The sequence below is a fragment of the Cnephaeus nilssonii genome (genome assembly GCF_951640355.1).
Source record: "Cnephaeus nilssonii genome assembly, chromosome: 7".
NCBI classification, from domain to species: Eukaryota; Metazoa; Chordata; class Mammalia; order Chiroptera; family Vespertilionidae; genus Cnephaeus; species Cnephaeus nilssonii.
In genome coordinates this window covers 33517789-33534175 of record NC_137078.1, presented here as the reverse complement: position 1 = coordinate 33534175, position 16387 = coordinate 33517789, and the positions used below count along the sequence as shown (strand labels likewise).

The window sequence follows — 16387 nt, the reverse complement described above, 5'->3', positions numbered from 1 at the left end:
GAGCCATACCAGTTAGGGCATCTGATCAGATTTTAGAGTTAGGGTAGGGACAGAGGTGGGAATGAGGAAGAGGATGGAATTAGTTAGCCAAAGCTTAATATGAAATAATCATGTGATGTTGCTGCTAAAAACTTGAACCTAATCTTACACTTAGACATGATAGCTGCTGTCAAATATTTGAAGAACTATCTTGTAAAAGAGGGAATAGAAGAGTTCCCAGAAGGAAAGTTTCATGCACGTATGGAATGGGCTCTCTCAGTAGGTGCCTAATCAGCGGTAATAGTAAGGTTGAATGACTATCCTATCTAATAAAGAGGGAATATGCTAATTGACATCATACCCTCACAAAGATGGCAGTGTCTACAGCCAATAAGGGGGGAATATGCTAATTGACTGCCACACCCTCAAAGATGGCGGTGCCCAGTCCCCTCAGCCCCAGGGCAGCAGGCGCACGGGGTCCGGCTGCTCCGCACACCTGCCTCCAGAGTCCTCCAGTCCCCTCAGCCCCCCGCCCCCCCCCCCCCAGCCACCCAGGACCAGCCCGAGGCACAGGCAAGCCTCGCATAGCTGCTGCCTAGCCGCCCAGGACCGGCTGAGACTTGCGCTGCTGGCAGTGGCAGCAGCAGAGGTGTGATGGGGGTGTCGCCTTCCCCTGATCACTGGGGTCACCTCCCGCCCCTGAGAGCTCCGGCACTGTGAGAGGGGGCAGGCCAGGCTGACGGACCCCCCCCCCCCCTCCAGTGCATGAATTTTCATACACTGGGCCTCTAGTCAGTACTATAAAAGAGATTGCAGTATATCGATAGAAGCTTGACATCTAGGGTCTCTTTCAAGCTTTAAAGTTTCATTCTGTTATTTTTACTTTAATAGAAATTTTTTATCGTTGGACACTTCACAGATTACAATAGGAGAAAGTGATAGAGTAATATGGAGGAATGAGCACGAAACTGCTTCCCTCCCCTTTTAGCACCAAACACATTGCACAGAATTGGCTCTCAATGAATGGTGAATGGACTTATTGTCACTTGGGTTCAGGTTATAGCTCTCACTAACCAGCCATGTGAATTTGAGCAGTTCATTTAATCTGTATATCTGTTAAGTAATTAAGAGTTGGAGTAGATGACTTTATATCTCTTCTACCTCCAGCCTTATATGTGGCAGATTTGTTTGCTCTTTTTATTTGAAGCAGTTCTGAGATTTAGGAGTTTTACCTGGTAAAGAAGATAATTTGCAGAATTTTGAAACTCAGCTGTGATGTTTTGTAAACATTTTTTTTCTAAGGTTTTGTGACTTTACTTGAAGATGGTACTTTTATGATTCAGAATTTTTCTGCTATTTTAACTTTGTAGATGAGACAAATGACTACAGGAAGCCCTTTTGAAACAAAATAGAATATTTTCTAGAATTTAATATTTAGATTTTTAAATGGTTTGAGATAATAAAAATTACTGAGGCAATTGGATTTTAGGGCTGGCTAAAGTCTATAATTGTTATAAAAATAAAGTCCTTAAATTTCACAATTTTTAAAGTTATAGAAATTATTAGTTTACTAATGTTAAAAGTAATGGGAAATAAAATGTTACGTTTCTCATTACTTTTTATACTCCTCATTCATATCTAATTAATATCTATTAGAAGCTTTCATGGTTGAAATTAAAGTAAATTTAAATATATTTTTCCCCCAGGTTATAAAATTAAAATAAATGTAATAATAACTAATATAATCCCATTTTTGTGATGTTACACAGTTATAGTTCTTTCAGACATATCACTTAATATGCAATTACTAGTAAAGTAATTAGTGCAGGATTTATATTCTCCTTTTTATAGGTAAGAAAATAAGCCCTGAGAGGTTAATCAACTTAGATCACAGAACAGCTCGTCATTAAGACCTGGAATTAGATCTTCTGGCCATCAATCACTACCCTTTTCTTCTGCATTATATTGCCTCTATCTAGCACCTGTATATTACTAATTGATGAAATTATACTACGTTAAATTGTTTCTTGATACTTCACAGCTGGCAGACACACCAAAATCTGAAAGATATGAGCATGTTCTGGAGGCATTAAATGATTACAAGACCATGTAAGTTGATTTATTTTATGTTTCCCTATGAGGGAGACATTTATTCAGTATAAGGAATAATGGCATTGTTTAAGAATTGTGGGATTTGTGTATAGAACTAGTACATACAGTTTAAAAATTTCTAATGTCCTATTCTCAGAGTAATGCATTGATTCTCAAGGATTGGAGAAGGGAAGAGTAATCCTATGGGAATGGGGAATGGGAGGTGGCATATGAATATCTCAGGGAAATTTGGCCTGGTCAATTTGAAAAAGTGCAGCCAGTAATGATTTATTTTTATAATGCAATCTACCTAAAGTAAAATATAATCTTTTTTTACCTTAATCAATTTTTTTAATTGATTAAAGTGTAAAATAAAATCTTGTTAGCTGGTGGGAATTTGTACAAGATAGGGGAATATACTGTAGAGAATGTGGGTTTTTAAATGAGATCTTTTATGGTATTAAGATTAGTTATTGCTTCAGTTATAGAAAAGTAGTATCAGTGGTCTAATTGATTTCAGAGAGAAAGGGAGAGGGAGGGAGGGAGGGAGGGAGGGAAGGAGAGAGAGAGAGAGAGAGAGAGAGAGAGAGAGAGAGAGAGAAGCATCAATAATGAGAGAGAATTATTGATCAGCTGCCTCCTGTATGCCCCGTACTGGGGATCGAGCCACAACCTGAGTATGTGCCCTGACCAGGAATCAAACCAAGACCTCCTGGTTCATAAGTCAATGCTCAACCACTGAGCCATGCTGGTCGGGCAGTGGTCTAAGTTTTTTATAATTAAGTGATATTATTTGATATTTTTTATCTAATCTTTCCTTTTTAAAAAATCCAGCATATCTATATTTCTTTAAAATATTTTCAAAATACATAGAAATAATTTTTTAAATGTATATGCTGGCTCCAACTATTGAATTACATTATACAATTTTTATAACAAGTTTGCTGTTTTTGTACTTGATAGCATTTCCTCATTTAAAAAAAGTTATAATTACTAGTAGCTAGATCTTTAGGCCAGCTCAAAAAGCCATAAAGTACATGAGCAGTTACTGTGTTGGTAAAAATACTTTATGGGACAGGGGATTCTATAATCCAGTTTAGGGTGCCAGAAATACATGTGTTCCTATTATAGTAGAAATGGGAGCTTCTCTTTTTCAATCCTACATAAAAGTGGAAGAACAGTCCAAGCATTTGATAGTGGTTCTTGTTGCTAGGCAGACAGAGCTAAGATAGATTGGGGTGTTTCGGAATAAGGACCCTAAAGGCTCTTATTTTTCAGAGCATATTATTCAGAGACCCAAGCCCACACTGAAATAACATTTCTCTGCTCCAGGTTATTTCTAATTTCAGATCTGACACACTAGATATTCTTTGTATTTTCTGGGCTTCTGGTATTGGTCTCCTACACTTTCTTTAACAATGCTATTACTTACTACTTTCTGACCAGAGTTTCTCACAGATATACTCTCAAATGAAATTCTTCTTGTCCTACACCTTTTTTGTGTGATATTTTTGAACAGATGACACTAAAATATGGAAAAACATACTAGACTAAGAAGACACAACTCTACTCTTCTTTCCTCTAAAAAGTTATATGCCATGTTTCAAAAAGAAAGGTGGACATGTGCACATTTCTCATCCTTCTGATGCTATCCTCCCTCCCTATTCTTCCATCATATCCTACTGTAGACTGGCTCTGGGGCAGATAAGAATCAAAGAAAGCAAGAGAAAAGGTAGTTTTTGTAGTATTGGGTGGACTTTCATGTATGAAGACTTAATATCTGAAAGTTGAGTTAGGGTCTGCCATGTATATGTATGTGTTCAGTTTTTAAATCTTTAGTTAATTTTTTTAAAAATTTAGGTTTATGTCTGGGAAAGAAATAAAGAAGAAGAAGCATTTGTTTGGGTTGCGAATTCGTGTTCCTCCTGTGCCACCAAATGTGGCTTTCAAAGCAGAGAAAGAACCTGAAGGAACATCCCATGAATTTAAAATTAAAGGCAGAAAGGCATCCAAACCTATGTCTGATTCAAGGTAAAAGTTGATCTGTGGCTTAGTTTTTTCTCTTTAGCTTATTTGTAACTAAAAATGTGTATTGTTTAGTCTCATTAGTATATTTGAAAATACAAGTGGTAGTTACCCTCATTTGTTTTACTGTGTATAATTTTTTGCTTAGACAAGGTACAAAGAGTTAATACTAGATGTTTATTCATTTATTTCAGATTTTAGGCTTTCCAGGAATAAGCACTATTGATTTGGTTAGCAAACAATTTAAGTGCTGGTCTATTTATTTATTTATTTTTCTTTTACTCATTAATTTCATTTAGCAAGCATCTTATTAAGTGCAGGGATATAATAACAAACACGACAGACTTCCTTTCTGCCCTGATGGGGTTTACATTATAGTGAGGAAGAAAGGTGATAAAAGTAAAATAATTACAGAACATGCTAGTGCCATTTAGGAAATAACACACAGATTTAGACTGTACTGGGATGGATTGGGTCTACTTAAGAAGGAGGCTTAAGGAAGGCCTATTTTAGTTGAGCCTTAAAGAATAAAAATAACCTAATAATTTGAAGAACAAAGGGATGAATACTCCAGGTAGGAGAAATAACAAGTGTGGAAACTGTGAGGCATGTTCTAGGAACTCCCAGAAGGATTTTGGGGTAAGAATGAGGGGTAGAGAGTAGCTTCAAAGTGTTGGGAAGGTTGAGTAGGGCATGATCATATAGAATCTTGTAGGTTTCATGAGGACTTTGGGTTGTTTTCTATGAATAATGGGGAACTATTTAAAGATGTAAGCAGATTGGACTATCCTTTGAAAGTACCTCTTTGGATGCTATTTGCAGAACTGATAGGTATAGAGGTAAGAATAGAAGCAAGAGAAAATGAAATTAAGACTCTTGAAGTTGTTTAGGTAAGAGATAGATGATGCCTGCTTGTATAGTGGTAGGTGGTAACAGTCTAATGGAGAGTGAAAATAGATTCAGGAGAACTATTAGAAGAATTTATTGGCTATGTGAATGAATTAAATTTATGAAAGAAAGGGAGAAATGAAGTTAAACAAATGCCCAGATTTCTGGCTTGAGCAACTGATGAGTGGTGTTACCTGTTTCCAAGATCTGAAAGAACAGAATTTGGCAAGGAGAATGAAGCATTCTTCTGTTTCATACTCATTGATTTTGAGATTCTTACCAGGGATATCTAAGTGATGGTGATGATGTTAGATATAGGCAATTGAGTGCTCAGGAGAGTTCAGGGCACATGATATAAATTTGGAAGCCATGAGAATGAATGAAATTACCTAGGGAGCAAGAGAAAAGAAGAGAATGTGGCCCAGAACAATGCTCTGATACCATTTAGAGATTTGGGAAGAGGGGAAATAAATGAAGAAGACAAAAAGGGATGATCAGTGAAATAGGAAATCAGAAAAGTTTAGTGTCACGAAAACCAAAGAAGAGTACTGTTTCAAGAAAGATTGATGTATTAAATGGTATTGAATGTTTTTAAGAGCTGGGTTAAGATGAGAGAAAAATGTTTATTGGATAAGATAGCATTCTTTTATTAGTGACCTTGACAAAAACAAATTTTTTTTGAGAGGTAAAGATAGAAATCAGATTGAAATATGTTAAAATGTGATTGAATCTGGCACTGTCCAATTGACATGTCAAAACTGGGTTTTTTTTCTGCAAATAAGGAACACAGGGAGATTCAAAATAATGATAATAACAACAAAGGAAATAATCATTAAGGATTCTGAATGAAAAGGGAGAAAGTGGAAACATTCCTCAATTCTTAGAAGTAGTTTTACTGTGAAGGGAAATAGATAATGGAATGGAAGCTGAAGAGGAGGGAGTAATCAAGTGATTTTTTTTTTAATAGATAGAAGATAATTGGAACCTGTTTCTGTGTGCTAGTAGATTTGCCATTTGGAAGATGACTAAAGTTATTGCTTAATAGCTTCTATTTTCTCAGTGAAATAATGAGGCAAAGATAGCTGAGAGAGAAATTTAAGGAGCAAATAAAAGTATGAGGTAGTCATTTTGGAGATTAAGAAAACGTAATTCCAGAGGGTTGGCAGTGCTTCATATCCATTTGAGTTTGTAATAAAGTAGATGCTACTTCAAGGTTGTTGTGTTGTTGTTTTTTAAGGAAAGAATTCTATCACTTACAAATTTTATTATTAATCCTTTGCTAGCAAATGTCCATATGATGAATATTGAAAAAGGTTTGCACAAACTTTCTCATTCCTATCATGATTTTGATAGGACACTCGGTTTGTGGTAGCTTATAAGGTTTTCATTTGATGCTACTGGGTAATAAATGGTTCAACGTGCTTTAAAGGCATTTTTAGTTACTTCTGGGCCCTAAGTATGAAGTGGTCCTTTTAATGTGAGAGTACTTTCCTTAGGAGTCGGTCCTTTAGAAATGTTATGTTGATCATCTTCAAAAAAGAAAGTGTATGCCCTATCTATCTTAGCCTTGAGACTTTTAATTGCAGTTATGGTTTGTTCCTCTAGCTTCCTTACTTGTACTTCCACCTTTATTCTCCAATTTTAATTTGGTGTCTGGAGAGGTAGTCTTTCCTACTTTTCTTCATTCACCTCTTTCCATCTGTATCTGTAGTATTGTTCATTTTTTGTTGTTGCTTTTAATTGAATTTTCCTGGATAACTTTCTTATAGCCCTTAACCCATTTAATTAGCTTGCTTATATGTACATTTGTCACTTTCTAACTATATTGTTAACCCATTAGCACAGGGAACATCTTGGTATTCCTATTATCTAATATCCCCTTTATATGGTAGATAATGTTGAATAAGTGAAATAGATGTTTTGTATATTGATAGCTGCCCTTCTTCCCCTGTATTAATTAGAGGTGTCCTTAACTATTGCTTTTTTCCATGCTATTGCTTGATAGTTGCCTTTATGTCACAAAAATGGTTTTCTAGATCTTTTTAATTTTGCCCTTTGAATGACTCACTCACTCTACCCTCTCCCACCCTGGGCTTCATTCTCTTTCTGATTATCATCATTAAAGAATGAATATATATATATAAAATTTAGGTATATACATCTAAAGGTAACCTCTATTTATACTTAGTATATTTTAACATAGTTACTTCCTGGCTCTGTGGGGTTAACTACTGAATTCCTAATTACTTTTAGTAGTAAATCCTTGAAACATCCCCCAGGTACCCACCTAGTAACAACCTAACCTATGTAATGAAACTTTCAGGAGTTTTGAACTTTTCCATTTGAAATAGCTGTCTGTTTCTTCTTTTAAAAAAAATTTTTTTTAGGTGGTATATATTTTTCACAAGTTTATTAAAGAGAACTTTCTTAAACCTTTCATATGTGAATATCTCTTAAGTCAATAAATACTTATTTAAATTAGAATGTACTATTAATGCACTTGACCAAACTTATAGATTCAACTTCTATTTAATTTTGTTTTTATATTATCATTAATATAAAAATAAACATAACCTAATTATTACATAGAGATATGACTGTATATTGTCCATTGTTTTTGTTGTTATTATTGTTCTCTTTATGCAGAGATTAAATACATAATGATTTTATTTTTCAGGGAAGTAAGCAATGGCATAGAAAAAAAAGGAAAGAAAAAATCTGTAGGTCGTCCACCTGGTCCATATACAAGAAAAATGATTCAGAAAACTGCTGAGCCATCTTTGGTAAGAGGAATAATATGTTTGTATATGTTCTCAGAGAGGAAAGATGCTTCAAATGACTGAGAAACTAGTATCTTTTCAGCTTGCTTTAGAACCATGCTTTTTAAGTATATATATTTTTTTATTTTCCAGGATAAGGAATCATTTTCAGAAAATCCTACCTTGGATTTACCTTGTTCTATAGGGTAAATAGAAAGTTATTTTCTTCTATCCTATGAACTTTCTTTTGGGGGGGGGAATTAGTATTTCTATTGTTATGTAATATAGTCGTTTTACCATTTAAATTCTTTTGTCTCAGGAGAACTGAGGGACCTGCACATTCATCTAATACCTCAGATGTGGATTTCACGGGTGCTTCCAGTGCAAAAGAAACTACCTCGTCTAGCATTGCCAGGCATTATGGGTAGATATTTTATGTTCTTATTCTTTGTTAATTTTCCTGTAGTCTCTTTTTCTTTGTGAAGTGATTATTAACGACATATTTTCCAATTGAAAGTGATACAAGTATGTTTTTCACCTTTTGAGAAGCAACCAGTATGTCCGATACTTTAGGTTATTAATATTCATTTGAATAATTTTGCTTTTCAGAGCACAGACATTCAAATTTTTTAGAAAATTTGCTGTGTGCACTGAGAAAAGAGGCACACAAATGTTTATAGGCTATGCTCTTTTCTGTGAGACCTTTTTATGCTTTTCTTTTAAAATATTTTTTTAATATATTTTTATTGACTTTTTTTTTTTTAAGAGAGAGAAAGGAAGGAAGAAGGAGAGAGAAGCATTGATTGGCTGCCTCTTGCAGGCCCGCTACTGGGGATAAAGCCTGAAACATAAATTCTCTTGTTAGTAAAAGGATTTTTAAACTCAGGATTTTTATCAATAGCAGATTTCTTTAATGTTTTACATAACCTAAACACTTCAGAAGAAAAACTTTTTCATAAAGTATGACTCATCAGTTATGAAAAGTTTTGTTTACTTGGGGTCAGAGTTTCGAGCTTCCAAGTTTTATATTTCTCTTTGTTTAATTTTTGTTCACAATTAAAAAACTACTCGTGTAAATTATATAAAATTCTAAGTATTTGAAGGCTTAAAATGTAACATTTTTAAATGAATCATGAACAATAAGATAACCTATTTTTTTGCCTCTTATCAAGCATTGTGCTAAGCCTTTTACATATATTGTCTTTTTTAATTCTTACAATAGTCTTTTGAGTTATAGGTCCTGTTATTTACATTTTACAGATAAGGAAACAGACTTAGAGGGTTTTAAGTAACAGTCCAAGATATCATATTTAGCAAGTTTAACAGAGCTGGTATGTTAACTGTAGTGTGATTATAAAGTCTTTGAATTTAGTAGTTGTGCTCTGTTCTCTCTTTGTTATAAGTTCATAAAGTCGTTGAATTTCTGAGCAGAAAAGGACCTCAAAGATGATCTAGTTCAACTCCTTCACTTAATCTTTTCTCTTAAGAGAACACAGAAGATAAGAGATTTGAATTTGGCCAATATCACAAGAGCTATACTCAGGATTACCTGACTTCTAGTTTATGCTTATTCCAGTTCATTTCCTTACTTTACTAGGCTTAGAACTGGGAATAAGACACCCTTTATTCTAGTTTTACCATCTGTTTAAGCACATGGAACAGTGTCTTGTACATAATAGGTACTTATTGTATATTTGCTGCATTGAATGAATGAACTGGCTTTCTGGGGGATGAGGGATGCTAATGATAAGAGTGTTGACAAAACCTGACTTACTAATAGGTCCTCTTGGTAAGAATTTGACTCGGCCTCATAATCCAAAAATTTCCTTTGATTCTTTTAAGCTTAATAGAACATAGTTAAGGAAGAAAAGCTCTTCAAAGGTCAGCCCCAAGAAGGTGATGGAATCTAATGAAGGCGAGTGATAATCCATTTATATAGCATTTATTGTTTTGGTTTGGCTAATTTTTATGTCACCAGGATATATACTTATAACAGAGTGATAGAAAAAATAATAATCAGAGAAAACACATAGTATGGGCAGAGGATACTTTATAAACTTAGTGGATAATTATGGTCTTTTTTTCTTCCATAGTTTATCTGACTCCAGAAAAAGAACTCGTACAGGAAGATCTTGGCCTGCTGCGATCCCTCATTTACGGAGGAGAAGGGGTCGTCTTCCAAGAAGAGCACTCCAGACTCAGAACTCAGAAATTGTAAAAGACGATGAAGGCAAAGAGGATTACCAATTTGATGAACTCAACACAGAGATTTTGAATAACTTAGCAGATCAGGAGTTACAACTCACTCATCTAAAAAACTCCATTACCAGTTATTTTGGTGCTGCAGGTAGAATAGCATGTGGTGAAAAATACCGGGTGTTGGCTCGTCGGGTGACACTTGATGGAAAGGTGCAGTATCTTGTGGAATGGGAAGGAGCAACTGCATCCTGACTGTAGGACTGAACATTATGTTCACTGCACTCTCATTTTCTGTAGGTACAGTTCAAAGCCCTAAAGGAGTCTGGCTTTTACTATCTTTCTTAAAAAAATAAAAAATGTCAAAAAATTTCACAAAAGAAGATGATACTAGCCTTAATGTGTACCTGTCAATGTTATGGATATTGTCATAAAAAGATATCTTTTAAAAATCAAACAGAGACTTAATTTTTTAAATCTTAAGATTTGTAGAATGTTTCTAGGATAGGATATTAAAAATGATTCAAACCCATGCATGGTGTTAGATAATTTTTCTAATTATTCCATTGAGTCAGTTTTTGTGATGAGTGGTTGGTTATCAGAGCAAACAGATCCTGTAGTTAGATAGCACAAGTATTTGAAAAAATTGTCTGTTTTGTTACCAAAATGTTGGAAAAAATTTATTTCAATATCTTTTAGATTTCATAAAGTGCAGTGTATATAATGCCTACTAAAAGACTGTAAAATATTGAAATTTTCTTTCAAGCAAAGTGTAAAAATATATATTGAGCCTGTAAATTGCTCTGTGACTAGACTTCATTGTCGTCTTAATATATTCTTTGCATGTGCATATATATATACACACACAGGTGTGTATGTATATGTGTGTGATTATGTGACCTATGCAATACAAATTATGGGAATGGGCAGCTTTGGAGTATACATCCCATAATTCTTTTTTCAGGAATAGTTGCAGTATTTACACAGCAGCATTTCTTCTCAGGCTTTTATTGGGTGCTGTTGCTTACTATGTATGAAGAGAAATGTGTCAAACAAGTTTAGTGTGCTCTGAAGAAGGGTGTGGACAACATTGTTCATGGGCTTTTAGAATGCTTTTCTCTTTCAGTCCTTGTAACTCAGCTGTTCAGTACCTAAAACAAATTCAAATAATATGAACATTATCTCCTACTAGAAGTAACGTTTTCAAGTTTTCACGGCACATTATGATTGTAAATGTCTCTCAGTTTTAACAGTAAGTCTATAGGAGTCCTGTGAAGATTCCTGAAATGTCTGTAGTAACTGTTAGTCATGTTGAATAAGTGTAGTATGAACAAAGTATTTTATTGCACAGGGTTAACAAACAGTATGTTGCCTGCCACGGCTAGTGCTGTTTTTTTACAACATTACCTCTTGTTTTTATAAAATGTACCAAGATTTAAATTGATAATTTTATTTTACATGTAAAAAGAAACAATTTCTTTTATCACCAGTGTTAGAGTTGTCTTCTGTTTATTTTTGTTTCGTTTGTTTGTTCTTTTTTAGCCAAAGAGTAAACAGAAGAATATTCTTTTTTTGGTGGCTATTCATTTTATTCTTAAAAGTGATTGGTGGATTTTAGCCTAAAAATTGGGGAATTTGCTGCCAAAATGAAAAATATGTAAAGTGTAGTGATTACAGAGCGGTAAAAATGTGGGTTAGTACTTATTTATTCCATTGATTGATTATTTGACTGTTTATAATGAAAGTTGCTTTGTTTCTTTAAACATCTTCAAAAGATGACCTTTTCTTGTCATACTATAGCCAAAAGAAGCAGAGAACATTGTTGTCCTGCATTTGGTTCCTGGTTGGCCAGGTATAAATGAGCTTTACAAAAGTGTGAATTAAAACTGTCACTTCTGTTTACCTCCACCAAAACTTGATTTCCCCCTAGCTATTAATTTAAAGTTGCCTTTCCTGCACTGCAATATTTTGAATAACACACAGAGTTTGTGTTGATTTTGAATGTTTGTTTATATCTGGGGGTAATGGAAAATGTAAATCCCGTGTAACCTTACTCACTCCACCTGTATCATATTATTTCATTTTCCCCAAAGTCCTTTAATTCTAACTGAACACCAGCAGTATTTTTAGAAACTCTTTGGCATACTTGGAAGATGATTTATTAAGCTGAACTGTCTTTAGACGTAATTATTGTGAATGTCTGTTTTATTTTATCATGGTGGTTCACATGGCTCTGATGTTCAGTTTGTATTTTTGGAATTGCTTTACTTAGAATTAAAACAGACCAACATTAAATGTGTGTATTTTTTAAATAGCTAATGAGTTTTGCTTCTGTATTTGCTTAAAAATACACACTGGTGCAATAGATGACTACTTTTATTTAGCCCAGGGAGCTAAGGATTTTCCAATTCCATTGTAAATATATATGTTCACTTGAATCAATCTTTATAAAACTTTGCTTTCATTTTTCTCTTGCCCCCCCAAATAATAATAATTATTGCATGTTCATCTTAAATGATCCTTAAAAACTTACCTGTTAAGCCAGCTTGTATTCTTTATACTTGAAGAATATAAATCTCTACCCTGTCCCCAAAATTAAAAAAAAAAAAAATTCAGACTTTCAACTATGTTTTTTTTCTTACTTACAAAGAAGGTGTCAGGGTTCATATAAAAGGATTTTTTATTTTTTTCCTAAAAAGCTTCTTCCCCACCTAGGCTACAGAAAGAAAAGATGTACAAATAATATATCGTACTCATTTAATTCTTTTATTTCAAACAAATACATTTTTATAAATACCCTTGTAATAAATAGTAAATATGGGTTCTCAGGCTTTTAGGTGATAAAGCAAGATCAGAACATGAGCTATCAGAGTTATTTTAGAAATTCTAATGTAGGGGTAATGAAATCAGTTCTTGCTAGGTATATGTTATTACTAAATGTTCAATAGAAGTGAATGTTCACCGATATATGAGTTGATGGGGTACCTCTCCTTTTTTCATTTGCAAGGTATGTCCAACTAGGCATATTTGGTTTCTATTGTGTATACAGAAGATTTCTATTATCAGTGTTGGGGACTATAACTAATTCTGGTTTTGTTTTGTTTTTGGCTACTTGATTGAGTTTCTACTAGATACTAATAAGTTTTTATTGGAACATAATCTGACTTGCATTGTTACAGCAGACTGTTTTATAATGTGGTTCTAGAGTTGTTTGAATGAGGATGTGATGGCAAAGGAAGATGTCTGTGCAACTTTGGGAAATAGAAAAGCCTTCTTTTAAAGGGATGTTTTCCTCTTTAATGATATTTGAGTATCAAATGAATACACACTCCTCAAAATCTCCTTTTGTTTCTTCTGTGGCAGTTAATCAGTCATGTCCTTTCCTCAGGAAAATAAAAACTTGACAGTTAAATGTAAAGTGAGAATTTTATCTGATCATGGATTCTTTTCTAATTAATAGTAGTTAAGAAACCAAATGTCTGAATGATAGCAATTTGGAGATTGGGGAAGCTGTGAGAGCAATCTGGCTCTCTGAATAACCAATAGATAGGAGCAAGTATGGCACAATATTTATCTTAATATCAAAGTGTCTTGGAGAAATAACTAGATTAATATATTTTGCTGACTTTATATTTGAAATTAGAATAATACTGCAAATGAACTGGCTCACTTTTTTTTCTCTCCCTCCCCCTCCCTTTTATCCAACAAAATCCCTCTTTGCTTGCTCCCCTTGGACACGATGAGTATTGAAGCTGGATGTTTAGTAACAACTCCTCACTTTTACAGCATCTTGAAGGAGTGTGATATCTCATTCAGAAAAATTTTCCATTAGATTTAAGCAAGCAAACAAATGAACAAAACCTCAAAAAATGTTAAAATGTACATATTGGATAAAACAAATATATTTTGTCGTTATCAGTCTAATTTCTGTTCCTTTAGTATTCAATCCTTTTTTTCTTTTTAAATTCTGTAACATGCTTTCCTAATGAGTATAATTTAGTCCCTAAACTGGCACAAATTGGTTCGTGGGGGGGAGGGGGCAAGAAAATCTTAGTAAATGGTTTGTGACCCTCCAAAGTTTAACTTTACCCAACAAAAATGTTATTCCTTAGTATTTAATTACCTTCGTGTTTGTGGGGTTTTTAAATTAGAAAGCCTTTTTTAATGTCTTCTTGGATCATTGGTCAACCAGGATGGCCAAGGGTTTATCTGGCCCAGTTAGGAAACATGAGTTGGTTTGAGCTTAATGTAAGTACGGTATTCATAGAGAAAGTATACTAATATTTATTATGGACAAAATAAAAGATAAGGCAAGTAGATTCCCTAAAGTAAAATTAGGATTAAAAGCAGTAGAAGAAAAGGTAAATTTTAGAGCACTCTAAAAAAACATAGTATATGTTGGGCCCTTATTGTCCTGTACGCATGGTTTGTTTGTTTTTTAAATAATTTTTCATGTTTTAATTATAATTGGCATATAATATATTAGTTTCAGGCTAGTGGTTAGGCATTTATATAACTTATGAAGTGATCAATGATAAATCTAGTACCCATCTGACACTATACATAATTATTATAATATTACTGATTATATTCCCTGTGCTATATTTTACAACCCCACGACTTTTTTATAACTACCAATTTGTAATTCTTAATACCTTCCCCCTTTTTTCCCCTTCCCCTTACCGACCTTCCATCTGGAAGCCATCATAATGTTCTATTAGTTTTTCTGCTTTGTTTATTTTGTTTTTAGATTCCACATATAAGTGAAGTCATATGGTATGATTGACTTAGTTTACTCTGACTTAGTTTACTTAGCATAATACTCAGTGGTCTATATATATGTACCACTTTTTTATCCATTCATCTGTTGATGGACACTTAGGTTACTTCCATGTCTTGGCTATGGTAAATTTTGCTGCAGTGAACATGTGGATGCATATGTTTTTTTGAATTAGTGTTTTGGTTTTCTTTAGATCAATACCCAAAAGTGGAATTTCTTTGTCTCTTATTATAGCCTTTGTTTTAAGATCTGTTTTGTCTGGTATAAGTAGTGCTACCCCAGTTTTGTTTGTTTTGTTTTTTGCTTTTTTCTTTCATGAACTATCTTTTTCCATCCCTTTACTTCCAGCCTGTGTGTCCTTTGATCTGAAGTGAGTCTCTGGCAGGCAGCATATATAAGGGTCTTTAATTATTGCCTTTTTATTCATATTTTTGATCCTTTTTTTTCTTAAAGAAGTCCCTTTAACATTTGTTATAATATTGGTTTGATGGTATCATTGAGTTTCTTGAGTATTACAAGAGCAGCACTGACATTGAGTTCATGGAATACACACAGAATATGTGCAAGATCAGCTATGAAACTGGCAAATGGATAGCTATGTTTTGGAGGACTTTGTTCAATGTTGAAGTCATATTGTCAGGTGGCCTGTGCATGTTTATTGGCTTCCATTGAACTCCCTTGCAGATGTTTATGTTTGATCCTTGGTGCTTTTGTGTGTGACTTGGGCTTGGAGAATTGAATAAAATTAGTTTATATTTTGTTATTTAGTTCAGCCAAGGTTATTCAATCTATCATTGTTTATATCAAGTCTGAAAAGAAAAAATGTTGACAGTATTTGAATAAATGTCTACCAGGTAGTTAAAAGTAATTTTTTTCATATTAAGAAGTTAAAATTAAGCTCACTTAAATTTTTTATAAGAAATTAAGTTTTTTAAATGTTTTACTTTTGCTGGAGAAATACCATTTTTTGAATGATTTTTAGAAATTACATTGCTATGTTTTTATATAAATTGATAATTTGCATATGTAATCTTAGATACATTACCATTTATATAAGTAAGTCAATTACATTGAAATATATTCAAAATTAAGTTGTAAATTGAAGTTAAGTGCTAATAGCACTATGCAGTATTAGTAATATATACAAAGTGAAGAATTATAATTAGTGGTATTTTAACTAATTATTGACCTCAAACATATTTTACCTTTAATACAGAATTTCCTATGCAGAATTAGTGGAATATAAGGAGATTTTCCTATGCAAAATTTGAGACAAAAACAAGATTTTGTGAGAATTTCTGTCCCTTTTGAAAATATCCATGAAGTTAAACTTTTCCTTGAGGAGACATGGAAGTTTTAGGAAATGAAGCTCGTTGGAGAGAGTTTTGATAGGAAAAGCCATTGACTTATCCAAGACTTAGGAGTTTGCTCATGCCATCTGTATATTATGGGAAAGAGAAGATAGTATTTTTGTCTAATATGGATTTGTCATATAAGAATATTACCATTTGCAGAATAGCATATTGACATGGTTTTATTACATGTATTTAATAGTCATAAACATAGCCTAAAAGGAATAGAGAGGAGATGGTGTGTGTCGATGAGAGCAATAATTCAGTGCTAATAACCATGATTAAATGAACATAAGAATTGATAATAATAATTTAAT

General features: G+C 33.5%; 1 protein-coding gene across 4 annotated transcripts in view; it reads left to right on the top strand.

The window, feature by feature from the left end:
* Positions 1–15668, top strand: part of MTF2 (metal response element binding transcription factor 2) — a 78846-nt gene extending 63178 nt beyond the window's left edge. For all 4 annotated transcript variants that reach the window (XM_079777357.1, XM_079777358.1, XM_079777356.1 and 1 more), the window contains 6 exons: positions 2021–2088; positions 3931–4101; positions 7661–7766; positions 7896–7948; positions 8062–8166; positions 9836–15668. In XM_079777357.1, coding sequence (XP_079633483.1) covers positions 2021–2088; positions 3931–4101; positions 7661–7766; positions 7896–7948; positions 8062–8166; positions 9836–10193 — 861 coding nt within the window. In that variant the 3' untranslated portion in view covers positions 10194–15668. The remainder of the gene's footprint in view (positions 1–2020; positions 2089–3930; positions 4102–7660; positions 7767–7895; positions 7949–8061; positions 8167–9835) is intronic.
* The last annotated feature ends 719 nt before the right edge of the window (positions 15669–16387 follow it).